Source organism: Pteropus medius, unplaced genomic scaffold (genome assembly GCF_902729225.1).
Source record: "Pteropus medius unplaced genomic scaffold, Ma_sr-lr_union100, whole genome shotgun sequence".
In the NCBI taxonomy this organism is placed as follows: domain Eukaryota; kingdom Metazoa; phylum Chordata; class Mammalia; order Chiroptera; family Pteropodidae; genus Pteropus; species Pteropus medius.
In genome coordinates this window covers 3,507,029-3,520,654 of record NW_024349799.1, presented here as the reverse complement: position 1 = coordinate 3,520,654, position 13,626 = coordinate 3,507,029, and the positions used below count along the sequence as shown (strand labels likewise).

Genomic DNA, 13,626 nt, shown 5'->3' with positions numbered 1-13,626 from the left:
CTATCCAGGGTGGGGAGAAAGGGTGGTTAATAATTTCTCAAATGTGCCTTGAAATATTTGTCCTCTTTAATTTTGCTAGCTTTCTGAAATGTCTAGCTAAAAAGTCAAAGAGTAAAAAATTTCTTCAAATATCCATTATCACCCTACAAGAGATCATCCCTGAAGTTAAATGACTTAAAAGTGCAAAAAAGCTAGACCAGAGACTATGACAAACCCAGTACAATTCATAAAGCAACCTAGAGTGTGTGGGGTCTTTTCTTGGGAGTAGGGGCCATGCATCTGACCTCTGATCACAGAAAGAGTAAATTTGTAAAATCAATGCAGGTGCACCAAAGGTGCCCAAGTTTTTCTTTTCTTCTCTTCCATTCAATGTTAAAGCCAAGAGAGACTTGGAAGATCACCTCAGGTCCACTCTGTTTATTTTAAAGAAGAGGACACAGGCCCAGAGGCAGGGAACGACTTGCACAAGTTCAAAGGGGGCAGCTGGGACTAGGACCCAATCCCTTGCCTTGTCCTACTACCCTACCACAGAGAAGTGAAGTCCCAAGCAGCCCAGCACAGCATCCCAATGTCACCTCAGGGCCCCTGCTTTGGCAGATGTATAAAAACCATGGGGAAATTCTAGAAGATATAAAGGAAGAGGAGGAAAAAACAGAGCTAACACAGGGATCTAAATAAGACATTAGGCATCCCCATTAAACGTATTTTATACTGAGACTGTCTTCCCTTCCTCTTCTGACCTATACCTAGAGACTTCACCCCGCCACCCCCACAAACACACCTCAACACCTGGCTTTAAAACCTTCTAATGCTATAAAAGTACCCACACTCAGAATAAAGGATCTGAGAAAAAAAAGGAAAAACAAATCACTTTGAAATTCAAGGCCTTATCAGCCTTAGATTGATTTCACGCCATCTGGAGTCACCCACTGGACACCCTGGGAGAGTCTCCTTTCCTTCTCAAATCCCATTCCAAATCCAAAGTGCCCCAAGAGGAACCTGTTGCCTGGACCTGGGATTAGCGCCCCCTCGCCTCCTTCCATCCCAGTGCCCGTCTGCCCCAGTGAAGCCGGCTGTGCCTTCTGAAAGCCAGTTCCCACAGCCACAGTCGGCAATGCATGCTGTGCTCAGCTGACAAAGAAAAGTTGCCCTTGCTCCGTGGTGGAGTTTCTTTGCATGGTCCCTTAGCCGGGAAAATAGCCTCCCCCCACAAGCCAGGCCCTCCCCCAAGCCTGCGCCTGGCAGCTTCTGAAGCTGCTGTGGGGCAGGCTCTAAAAAGAAAACCCCAAACCCTGTCATGGAAGCAAACTTTAGAGCCAACTCGCAAGCTCTGCTTAAAAGTACCCAGCTCTCAGCATAAAAGCAAAAGAAGGCACTGTCCCTTTAAATGAGGCTGTCAATGCCCAGACCGGTCCTGTAAAGGGGTGAACGACAACAACGAAATGCAACCTACCGTCTTGGAATCTAACTCATGGTGGGGCTGACCTAATACTTTATCTACACTTGCTGGGTCTGCGAACGTGACGAAACCGAAGCCTCTGAAATGAGACAAAGAGGGAGAAAAACAAACAAGAAAATGTGACACCACCGAAAGCAACAAGGAGTGAACCCTAACGCAGAATGGAGAGCAAAAGTTGCCCCCAAGCCCCCCACGGTTCTCTCCCAAAGCCCCTCGAGTCTGCGGCCCTCCACCTCGCCAGAAAACACACCAAGGTTAATGGGGGAAGTGGAACGGGGGCCGGGCGGCTGGAGGTAACTTGGAAAAAGCTGGTGTCTCCACTCTTTCGCCACCTCAGTTTCCTCTCCTCCTCCCTGCTCTTTCTTAACGCTTTGTTTTATTCCGAAGAAAACCCGGCACTTACAAGAGATTCATCCAGCTTTCTAAGAGGGGCTTAAGAGTTTGGGAAGCTGGGAATGTGGAGAAGCATACATTTAAAAAAACTATGTGGAAAGTGAATGAAGCTAAATGTCATTTTAAACAGGAGAAAAAGAAGCGACGGGGAAATAAATGACTTAAAGCGGAGAGGTGGGTATCTCTGTATCCAGAGTTTGAGTCCCAATTTACAATAACCTTTGGGGTTATGGGGGCGGGGGTAGAATAGAGCGACGTTCGAAACCAGCCACATGCCTGAGCCCCATTCTAAATCCGCTTAGCTACTTCCGAAGACACCTCCAAAAATAACACTTAAACTTTGTTCTAAAATAAAAGACAAAATCCAGAAGGGAATGGTTTACCTGGAGCGTTTCGTAGTGGGATCTCTCATGACCATACATTCTCTAATTTCTCCAAATTTGCTAAAATAGTCTCTAAGGCTATCTGTAGAGAGAGAAAGAGAGAGATGGGGGGGGGAGAGAAGGTGTGGAAAAAAAAAGCAATGCAAATTTTGATCAAGGACAAAAAACAAAAGTAGTTTTCTGTTGTTATTCTGTTTTGTTTTTGCATTTTTTGCACACGCGGGGGAAATTCGACAACAGAGGTCGCGTAGAGGGCTCGGAAAGGATTTGCTATTTAAAAAAATAACTCAGTTTATGGAGTAGAAGGGGAGCCATCATGGGGCCTACAATTGGGATAACAAAGAGCAATAGTTAGTTAAGGGGACCCAAGTCTCCTCCCTCCCTTACCTGGTGAGGTCTGCCAGCTCAGTCCACCGATAAACATTTTACTAGAGGGAGAAACACAGAAGTGAGCACCGATGTCAGATCGGCCATTTGACGTAAATTTACAAAAGCTGTGCGAAAGTGGGGAGCGAGCGAGCGAGAGCCGGGAGGTGGGGTGGGGGAGAAGGTGACGGCGAAATGCAATCCAAAGGTGTGTAACTTCCACTGGGGGGGGCGCGCGGGAGGGGCGGGGGGCGCGGGAGATGCCGGGCTCCGCGCACCGCCGTCCCCGCCGCTGCAAGGAGAGCGAGCCCGAGGCGGCGCGGTGGGCAGCGGCTGGAAACTTACCCAGGGTCGTGCTGGGAGTCGTTGGCGCTGCCCGAGGTGCCTTGGCTCCCATTTGCCTCCATATCGAGCCCCCGCCCCACCCCCAAAACCGAGCCCCACAGCGATCGAGCGGGAGCGGCGGCTTGCCCTGTTCTTCGAGATCTCCTTGCCCTCCTCCCTCTCCCGCCCGGTTCTCCGAATCTTCTGTGCGAGCGGCGGAGCCGGGGCAGCGGCGAGAGCCGTCACACGGGCTCGGCTTAGGCTTCAGCCTGCTGCTCGCATACCCCCGTCCCTCGTCCCCCGGCCCATCCCTCACCTCTCCCCTCCCTCCTCCCTCACCCCATCTCCTCCTCCCCCTCCTCCCCGGCGCACGTGGGGCGGAGTTCTAGAACGTCGTGTAACCAATGTTGGTGACGTCACGCACCCCGGTGCGGCCCCCGCCTGCCCGCGCGCACACAGTCGGCCCCCCGCGGCTGGACTCACGGGGGCGGTGCACAAACCCCGCGGCCCGAGGGGGCCCCGCCTCCGGGCCGGCGGGGCTCTGGGCGTGGGGGAGCGCACCCTGACTGCCCTGGATCACATGGGCTGCGGGGGGCGGGTGGATCGGGGGAGGGGAGAGCGCGGGGAGCTACCCGCAGATCCTCAGTCGGGCTGGGGCGAAGACGCCCCCCACCCCGGTTAGTTCGGCCTCTCCATTCAAGTTCGCCGGCCGCGGCCGCCGGGATCCGGGGATGGCACCAGACGCCCGCCCGGATCTGCGCCCTTTTTCCAGCCACCGCGCAGAAATTTAGGTCAAGGACGTCGGGATCAAACTCAAACCCTGGCGCTCCTCCGGCGGCACCCAAGACCCCCAAGGATCGGGCGCCTTCAGGATTGCGGGGACCCTCTCGCACAAACACCAGCCACAAGTTTTATTTTGCTTCCGCGCTGGAAGTTCTCTTTGGCTCTCGCTCCACACCGGCACGGCTTGCGCCGCTCCCCGCCCTTCCCCGGCAGAGGTACGAATCCGTGCCCGGGAAAGGTTATTTTGGAACTTTGAGAAACTGACGCGATTCCAGTGGTGAGAAAGTGCCGAAGAAAGGGTTTCCGCGTTAATCATGCAGCATTTAAAAAATAAAGTAGGTTTCTAGGGGGTCAAGGTCAAATGATTGGGGTTCAAAGCAGATTTTTGTATATAGTGAAAAATAGTTTTAGAGCCTCTCTGGGGTGGCTGGGGAGGGTAGTTATTAAAGGAAACCCCTCTCCAACTCGTTCATTATATTTTTATTATTTGTGTACCGAAATAGTGAAATGCATGCGATTGAAATAACCCGACTCCCCACCGTCTGGGGAGGTAGCCGAGAGTAGCTTAAGACACGCTCACCTCCACCACCTTAGGAGCCGTGTAGTGCAGCACAGGTCCTGGCACACAGTTGGTGCTTAATAAATCCTGACTTCATCCCTTCCCACACTGAAAACTACAAAAAGATGATGTTTGTCGCTTCCTAAAGGCATCTTCTCCGGCAGATTTCAGACTGGCCAAATTCAGGCTGGCTTCAATTTATGGGGTATTTAAAACAATAAGGATACAATTATCCTTATTGTTTTAAATAATTACAATAAATTGAGTTAATATGGCATGAGGGGCAACATAAAGTTGCGGTTCATCAAATACTTAGATTAATGTTAAGCATGAATTGATGCCCAATTAACACTTTTCCATTAATTTTCATAGGGTTAGGACACAATTGAATACACTCAACACCAAAACTACCAAATCCACTGTGGGTCTTGGTAAAGTGGAATATTGAGAAAATTTCAACACTGCTGAAAGCCTTGGGTGACCAGACCCTTAGTCTCCTTGTCTCCTAAATTGGGATAATTCCTCCCTGACAGGATTGATGGGGTGAGAGAAGGGATTGAAGTTAACAAATGTAAAAGACCTTTTTTCACTGCATACCTATGTGGGTCATGCTTATTATCAGTCATTACTTCATATGACTTTTAGGAGGCACTTTAAAGTTTTAAACCACAAGCCTAAACATTTTCTGTAACTTCACACTGCTTCCCAAATCATCTGGGGTCTCGTGTTGAAGAGCCAGTTATTACAGTAATTGTTTATTATGATTATTCTCAATAACAAAAGCAGAAAACAGAGCTAATTGGATTGTGTTTGGGATTTTTACGATAGAACCACAGACCATCAGAGGCAGAAAGGCCTTTCCTGATCCAAACCCCTCATTGTACATCCAGGTCCCAGAAGAGCTAAGCTCACCAGGCTGTACCCCACCCCCACCAGTCAGTTCCTCAGAGAGGCTCTGGCCACCAGTCCAATGCCCTTTGGCTTTGCTGCCTGCATATTTATTCTGTCCTTCACAAGGCAAGAGTGGGGTGCCCATGTTCCCTGATGTAGACCTACACAAGCTGATACTGAACTGAATTAAAACCCTGAGAGGGGCTAGTGCTGCAGTTACAGAGTCAATGAGAGAGAGCTAGATCTTAAATCTCCATTACTACATTGTTTTTACTTATTTTTAACTTATATGCAGTAACATTTATTCTTCATGGTCTGTAATTCTGTGAGTTTTGACAATGCATAGAGTCGACAAATGCACCACCATAAAAGAGATGCAGAGAGTTTCACAGTCCAAAAAAGTTCCTTCATGCCGCCCCCTGCACTGTTATTTGTAATAGCTTATTATTATTATTATTATTATTATTACTTATTATTATTTATTATGCATTTCTTCTCCAGCTCACTCACTTATTGTAGCCCCTGGGTCAGGAGAATTCCAGAAGCACGATGCCAGTCCCCCACCCTCTGAAAATCGCAACAGCCCGTGACACTGTTGGACACATCTTTTTCTTGTAGCTCATTCTACCCCAGGCTCCCTTGGTGCCCACATTCTTCTGGTTTTCCTCCTACCTCTCTCGGCCTCCTTTTTTGTCTGTTTGCTCTGACTCTTTCTCCTCTGCTTTTCCTTTAAATATTGGGGTTCATTCTCTCCCCCAGCTGCATACCCTTTCTGGGTGAGCTCCTCTGAGGAGTGGGTTTAAATACAACTTGCATGTTGATGCCACTCAAAATCTTCAACGTGACTACCCCACAGAGCTCTAGGCTCTGGTTAATTTCCTGTTCAACGTCTCTACTTAGCCTGCCTAATGGTCCCCCATACTCAACATGTCCAAAACCTTGCTCATTTCCCCTAAATTTGAACCTTTTTTAAGTTTCCCTCTGTCAGTGAACAGAATCTCTGCCATCCTAGAAACAAGGCTGACTCCTCTCCAGGATGACCCCTTCCCAAATGCAATCCATCATGACGGTCTGTGGTATGTGGTATTTATTTAGGTCTTCCTAAATACCTCTCAAATTCATTTTTCCTGCAACTGCATCCCAGATCTCCCACTTGAGCCCCTGCAATAGCCTCCTGAACATTCTTCCCACACCTATTCTTACACCACTAATGTGCCTAGAAAGCTTTCCTTAACCTCCCTTGACCAAGTCAAATCCCCTTGGTATGCACTGTTATCCAGCCAGAATGTCTTCTATGTACCTTACCCTGTGTGATCATTTGCTTTATTGCTCACCTCCTCCACCAAGCCATAAGCTCCCGTCCATTTCTGATCTCCATGTATCGACACAGTGCCTGTTGGTGCGTAGTGGACAATCAATAAATATTTGTTAAACGACTCAAAAGATGAATGAATGATCAACATCTAATCTCATTGTAGGATTTCTTTTTATATCCGTGTTCATAAGTCAATCTGACTGTAATTTTTTTTCATATTGCCTTTTCTGGTTACACTGACCTCATAAAATGAACTGGTAAATGCTCTTTCTTCCATTTTCTGGAACAGTGTGCATAAAATTGGAATTATGTGTTCCTTGAATGTTTGTTAAAATTTGCCGGTAAAATGTCTGGGTCTGGAAGAAACATTTCCTAGGTTGATTTTTAACTGCCGGTTCCCTTTCATTAATATCTATGGATCTCTTTAGGTTTTATATTCTTGAGGCAATTTTTACACATTAGATTTTTCAAGGAAACTATCCATACCATTGAGATTTTCCAATTTATTAAAATGTTGTTCATAATTTTCTCAATATATTTTCTCTGGTGTATCTACCCGTAATGTCCATTGTTTTCATTCTCCATGTTACTGTATATGTATCCTGTCTTTTCTGGGTGAGTTGTGCCAGTGATTTCCCATTTTTAACTAGTGTTTCTTTTTACTTTCTACTAGTGTTTTCAAAGAATCAGCTTTTAGTTTGGTAAACACTATTTTTGTTTCAATAATTTTTGCTTTTATGTAGTATTATATATAAGAATATAAGAACATAATACATTGTGTATTATTAATATATATCTAATATTATTTTCTTTCTTCCTCTCCTTTGGTTTTATTCAGGTGCCTTTTTAAAAGTCTTAAGTTTTAGGTGAGTCTCTTATAAACAGCATATAACCAAGTCTTGTTCGTTTATTTATTTGACTGACTAGTAAGTTTAGTCCATTTACATTTAATGTGATTGCTGATATTTTTAATGCAACTTGTGGGCACAAAAATATATTAATCAGAATCTCTGGCATAAACACACTGTCATCATTGGGTCTATTCATGGCCTTATTTTATTTTTTGGTATTATGGATACCTATAAACTAAAATAGTAACAGTGACTTACAACTACCTGTGTGCTTCTCCCCTGCCTGTTCTCCCATGTGAAGTAACCACCAATCTCAATCTTGTACTCATTATTCTTTCTCTTTTTAAAAAGTTTTATCACATTTTTATCATGGGCATGTTTTAAAATTTTATGAAAAATTTCCGAGGCTTATGTTTTTCACTTAACATGGTATTACTAAGATTCAACTAGATTGTTGCATCTGGGTGTAGTTCGTTCTTTTTCATAGTTGTATAATATTTCATTATATGACTATGCCACAGTTTATCCATTCTCCTGCCACAGGCTTTTGAGTTGTTCCAATTCTTTGTTGTTACAAGTGGTGCTATGATGAACATTCTTGTCTTCTGCTACATGTGGGTAAGAATTTCTCTTTGGAGTGATTCCTGAGTCACAAGATATGTGAATATAAAACTTTACAAGATAATGCTGAACTGTTTGTCAAAGTGTTATTCCAATTTGTATAAGCAATGTGTAAGAGAATCTATTAATCTACTGATTTCTGACATTTTCAAATTTGTCTTCATTCTCACTTTGCACTTTTTATTTATTCTGCTCTCCCTAAGGTTTTTTACTTTTTCCTTCTATTGAATTGATCAAGAATTTTTTGTTCTCTTTTCTTCTTTAACTAATTTAGAAGTTGTAAGTTCTATTTCTTTTCTTTTAGTGATTACAATTTTCAGCCTGTACACGATTCAACCCCCCTAAAATTATACAATATGCTAAAAATGAGTCATCATTTACATCCTCCCTTTTATATGTTGTTGTTCCTCGTTATTTTAGACCCATCTGTTTTATACCCCTCAGTGTAATCACTGTTGTCATTTTAGTTTTATATAGTTATCATTCAGGTTTGCCCATGTTTACTAATTTATTCACCTTTGTTTCTAGCATACTGTTCCTTTTTTCTAGGTACCAGCCCTTTTCCTTGAAACATATCCTTTAGTAATTTTTTCAGGGAGGTTATGTGAGTGACATGCTTTCTCCGTTAGTATAAAATTGTCTTATTTCACTCTCAGCCTTGAATGATGATTTCTCTGGATGTAGGCTTCTAGACTGAAAGTTATTTTACCTTCAGCACTTTTTTTTTTAATATGTCGTGTCTTCTTGTTTCTCTATTTATTGTTGAGACATTTGCTGTCAGTCTGAATGTCATTCCTTTGTAGGCAACTTGCCTTTTCTTTCTGGTTTTAAGATTTTTCTTTTTGTCTTTAGCTTCCTGCATTCTTACTATGCTATATTTAGGTATGAATTTCTTTTTCATTTACCTGGTTCAAGATTCATTGTACATCAGAATTTTAGGATTTATGTTTTTTTAAACAAATCCGGAAATTTTTCAGCCTTTATCTCTATAAGTCCTGTCTCCCTTGCATCCTCCCTGTTCTCTCGTTCTGATACTTACGTTAGGTGTATAATACACGTTCTCCCTTTATGAAACGTATTCTGAACCTTTCAGACTTTCCTTCACTTTGTCTCTCTGTGCTGCTTCCTGGGCAATTTCCTCAGATCCATTTGCAGTGTTTTCTTCATTTATGTCTAATTTGCTGTGTAACTCATCCAATGAGTTTTTCATTTCAATGACTATATGTATAATTTCTAGAAGTTCTTTTTAGTTCTCTTATATACCTTTTTTAAGGTGTTAGGATATTTTCTCACGGTTTCAGATATTCTTTTATGTCTTCAATAATTTTAACTCACTTATTTTATAGTCTGTCTGATCGTTCTGTTGTCTGAGGTTCCTGGGACTCCTGTTTTTACCACATCTTGGTTATGGTGGATTGTATCCACGTATTTTTTCTGGTTTGGTGTTGGGCTTGTATTTTTATCTTTATTTTTCAGGTTCGGGGATCCTGGACCCTACAGATAGGGTAAATTCCACCCCCAAATTTACATGAAATTTGAGCCGTAGTCCCATATTCTCAGCGAAGACTTTTCTCTCCACTTTCTGCTCATGCCAAGACAAATTTTCTTGTCTCCCTGTGCCATTAGGAAGATTTTTTTCCAATGAATTATTTCTGTAATGATTCATCCTTTTGAGGATTCCAGCTTTATGTGGGGAATCTCAGTTCCATCTCCCCACTTTTAATGGGCCCAAAACACAGTCTCTTTTTCATCTTGATGCTCAAACTTGAGGCTTTCAAGGCCAGTAAACCTGCCGGAAGCCAGCTCCACCTCCGCCTACTTGCTCACCATGCTGTCATCTCTCTTTTGCTTCTGGCGCATTTCGATGGGTGTTTACTGCATTTTGACCAGTATTTATAGATGATTTATAATGGGAGGATTTTCAAGTTATTCAGTCTGCCATGCTGCTAGAAAGGGAACTTACTTTCATTTCACTTTTAATATCTTCTCTTTTGAATGCATATTTTTCTTAGAGTACCATGGCATTTAAGATTTCTGAATAATTTTTCTTCCGAATAATCTTTTATGGGTGAAGCAGTATTGGAATTATCTCAAATGAGGCAAACACAGGTCAGTGCAGCTATACAGTACTTTTGCCTGGGAACTTTATTATTTTTTTTAACTAATTTTTTTAATTAATTTTTTTTAATGCCTACAGCACCTAGTATTCCTAGTACTAGGTCTCCCATCCAAGTACTAACCAGGCCCGACTCTGCTTAGCTTCCGAGATCAGACGAAATCGGGCATGTTCAGGGTGGCATGGCTGTAGTCATGCCTGGGAACTTTAAAAAATACTGATATTTGGGTCTGTCCATGAGATTCTGATTTAACTGGTCTGGGGAACAGTTTGGGCGTGGTCTTTTTAAAACCTTTTAAGCGATTCTCATGTGCAACCAAAGCTGAACACAATTACTTTAAAACATACTGATGAGACTAAACAAACAAACAATACGGAGGAAATGATAGTGGGTGAATACCGAGGCCGGGTCATAGAAGGCACTGTGGCGGCCACCTTGCTCTTTCTCTCTTGGATCACTCGATTTGGCAGAAGCCAGGTGCCATGTCCTAAAGACACTCAAGTAGACCGATGGAGAGGTCCTGTCAACAACCCAAACTAACTTGCCAGGATTGTGAGTTAGACACCTTAACAATGGACCTGCCAGCCCCAGCCTAGCCTTCAGATTACAGCTACCCCAGCCCACATCTTGACTACAAGTTCATGAGAGACCTTGAGCCAGGACCTTTTAGCTAAGCCGTTTCTGATTTCTGACCCTCAGATATGGTGTGAAATGATACATACTTGTTGTTTGAAGCTACTAAGTTTGGGAGTAATTTGTTACACAGAATAGGTGACTGACTAATACAGAGATATTACAAAATGCATTAAAATAGAGCTGCTTTATTGGTTTGCAACAGGATTCATATGCTAACATTTATAGAGTGCTTTAGTTAGACTGGCCAAATGAATTGCAAATGAATTGCATATTAAATATAAAGTAGTGACTGCGTATTATTAATGTTATCAGATTGCAACACATTTCATGTTTAATTACCTAAAATGCTCTTTCTGGAGCATCTCTTTGCTCATCTTCTTATCCCCACTGCACAGTTTATAAAAGGTCACTGTCGAGCTATAAAAGTATATATATGATTTAAATGTCTTGGCTCGGTTGCTAACAACCATGAGCATGTTTTCAGATTGGAAAAGCAAGATTAATTTAAACCTGCTCTTTTTCATACAATGCTCTTTGTTTACTTTTCGGTATTGTGTTTCACTGCCGTGCCAAGTGCCTTGCTGATTCGTGTCTGTTCACTTTGTCTCCCGTAGTCTCATAAGCCTTACCTTTAAGAACAGACATGGCAGACTTGGTACCAAAAAAGCAAACCATATTTTTACCAGAAAGTATTTAGTGAATTTTTATTCATGCAAATTCCGCCAAGTATAAATTCCATATGCAAAAGTAATGGGCCTTTTGTATTTTTCCCTTAAATAAATAGCTTCTTTCCTCAAGAATTATGACTTCTGAGCATGCTCTTAAATTCAGGGCTAGTTTGTTTTCTTCCAAGAAAGTGAAAATACGCATGCGCTTATGGACCCTAAGTCTGTCCTTCTAGTTGTGTATGCTATGGGAAAGCCAAGGTGGTATCTTTCTAACAGAGACATAATTGGAGGCATAAAATATTTGGGAAAAAAAAAAACATGAAAAATGTCAGAGAGTATGAGGCTGGAGAGAAAGTGAAATCCTATTTTTCAAACATTGGTATATTTAGAGACATCAAGGTCTTTTTTTACTTAAATGATAAGAAATTTTGTTTTTATTTTTTTCCATATGAGAGAGATATGTAAAAACTCTCTAATGGACATAAAAATTTTTCCTTCTTTCTTTTTCCATTTTCACACTGGACACAGCTAGAAACCCAGTGTGTGGTTGGAGAGTTTTGCTCCCTTTTGTCTCCTCTGCCTTTCTCTTTCTTGTCTCCACCTCGAGAATTATCACACCCAACCAGAGTAAATGCTGCTCATGAGCCTAGCTGAACAAGAACAGGCCAGACTCCTAATTAATATCAATATCATTCACTGAACGACCACAGTCAAGGATCCTTCTAGGTGTGGTGGGGACAGGGATTGGAAATCTTTAATCTTCAAGAGTTACACGAGGTGGTCAGTAGCTTGGGGTTGGGAGTAAGGCTGCCTGCAGCCCATCTGGATGGCAGCTTCCTGCAGGGGACCCTCTGTGACATCTTGGTGTGCCCCCTCCCCAACCATAGCTCTCTCTTAAGAGTGTCGGTACATTAGACACAAGACATATGCCTCAGGAACTAAACAGAAAGTTACCGTTCTCGTTAAAAATATCCCAGGGCTGCTCTCCCATGCACCTTAAAGCTGTTTAACTGCTGTTTGTCATTCTGTCATCATTATTCTTATACATGTAGGTAAATATTTTATTAAACGTCTTCATTGCTTGGCAGTTAGGGAGCCCTTTGCTTCCTAGACCTGGCCGTCACCCAGCGCTGCCTGGGAGGGTGGGAGAACAGTGGGCTGCCTGAACACCCGACGGTGTTAATAGAGTAACAGTCCTTTCCACCTGGAACACATTTTCTCCTATGGCCTCTTGGGCTTAACCTTCCATTTCTTCTTTTTTTAATCAGTTACCAACTGAGTCTTGATGAAAGGTTCTGGGGCCCCCAAAAGAAAATAGCTATGCCTTTTAACTCCACCTGGAAATGGTTGACACAGTGCCACCGTCACCTTCCCTTACACCTCTACACCCACTTGGGAACTTACCCCATCTCCATCATGACCTGCCTTGCCAAACAGAAATCTAAATGTCACAGCTGGAAATATGCAGAGCCCCTCCACCCAGATGCCCTTGCGCACTCTGCAAGTGACATCTGTGAACTCCAAACATTCTCATAGTCATATCCCCTCCTAGCCTCATAGCCTCCCATCAGCTTGCCAATCTGCCAGTAACAAGCTCACAGCTCAGGCCCACAAACCCACCCATTAGTTTAGACCAACGTTGGGTCCGCTTCTTCAAAATTCTTTGTTTTTTACCACTTACACAGTATTAGAGGTGGCTAAAGCAGCAGTAATAGCATGGCTGTAGTGTCATCCCACCCTGTCTTTGAGTCTTCAGGAGGCCATCCTGGACAAGATCTATTTCTATGAGAAATTCCAACTTTGGAGGACTGTGGGTATGACGCCCTCTTCTGGTGGCTGGTGGGAACGCCTACTTGCGCCCATGCATTTCAGTTCCCCCTACTGGCAGAGGAAAGAGAAGCTGTCTCTCCCCTCAGGGCCCCAGACTCCAGACTTGAGGGCCCTGCTCTCACATTCTGAGAATGAAGGCCCACAGATCCAGAGTTTTCCTGGAGTTGAAACCAAGACCCACCACAATAGCCCACAATGCAGTTTCTACAACAACCAAACGCTAATTCCGAGTGGCTGAGAAAACCAATTAAAGGAAAGGGAAGAGAGGGAGGACGGGCTGTCAGCCCTGAAGGGGAGATTCAGGTAGGCTGAAATCAACATAATATTGACACACAAAGCCCAGGAGAAGAAAATGAGAAAAGATTAGATGTGGGGACAATAGAGGACAGACTGTAGAGCAAATTGCTGAGTAGGACACTCATGCTAAAAA

The 13,626-nt window shown here is 43.4% G+C and overlaps 1 protein-coding gene, 1 long non-coding RNA gene and 1 pseudogene across 6 annotated transcripts in view; 1 reads left to right on the top strand and 2 right to left on the bottom strand.

The window, feature by feature from the left end:
- The window catches only part of MSI2 (musashi RNA binding protein 2), a 375,150-nt gene extending 371,944 nt beyond the window's left edge, over window positions 1–3,206 (bottom strand). For all 5 annotated transcript variants that reach the window (XM_039885723.1, XM_039885724.1, XM_039885727.1 and 2 more), the window contains exons 1-4: window positions 2,947–3,206; window positions 2,623–2,663; window positions 2,236–2,317; window positions 1,454–1,538 (exon numbers count right to left, since the gene is read on the bottom strand). In XM_039885723.1, coding sequence (XP_039741657.1) covers window positions 1,454–1,538; window positions 2,236–2,317; window positions 2,623–2,663; window positions 2,947–3,008 — 270 coding nt within the window. In that variant the 5' untranslated portion in view covers window positions 3,009–3,206. The remainder of the gene's footprint in view (window positions 1–1,453; window positions 1,539–2,235; window positions 2,318–2,622; window positions 2,664–2,946) is intronic.
- Window positions 3,207–3,363: 157 nt separating this feature from the next.
- Window positions 3,364–5,198, top strand: LOC120620791 (uncharacterized). Its single transcript, XR_005657980.1, has 2 exons — window positions 3,364–4,043; window positions 4,640–5,198. It is a non-coding gene; the product is annotated as an uncharacterized LOC120620791 (long non-coding RNA).
- Window positions 5,199–10,133: 4,935 nt separating this feature from the next.
- LOC120621259 (uncharacterized) lies at window positions 10,134–10,255 on the bottom strand (annotated as a pseudogene).
- Between the last annotated feature and the right edge of the window lie 3,371 nt (window positions 10,256–13,626).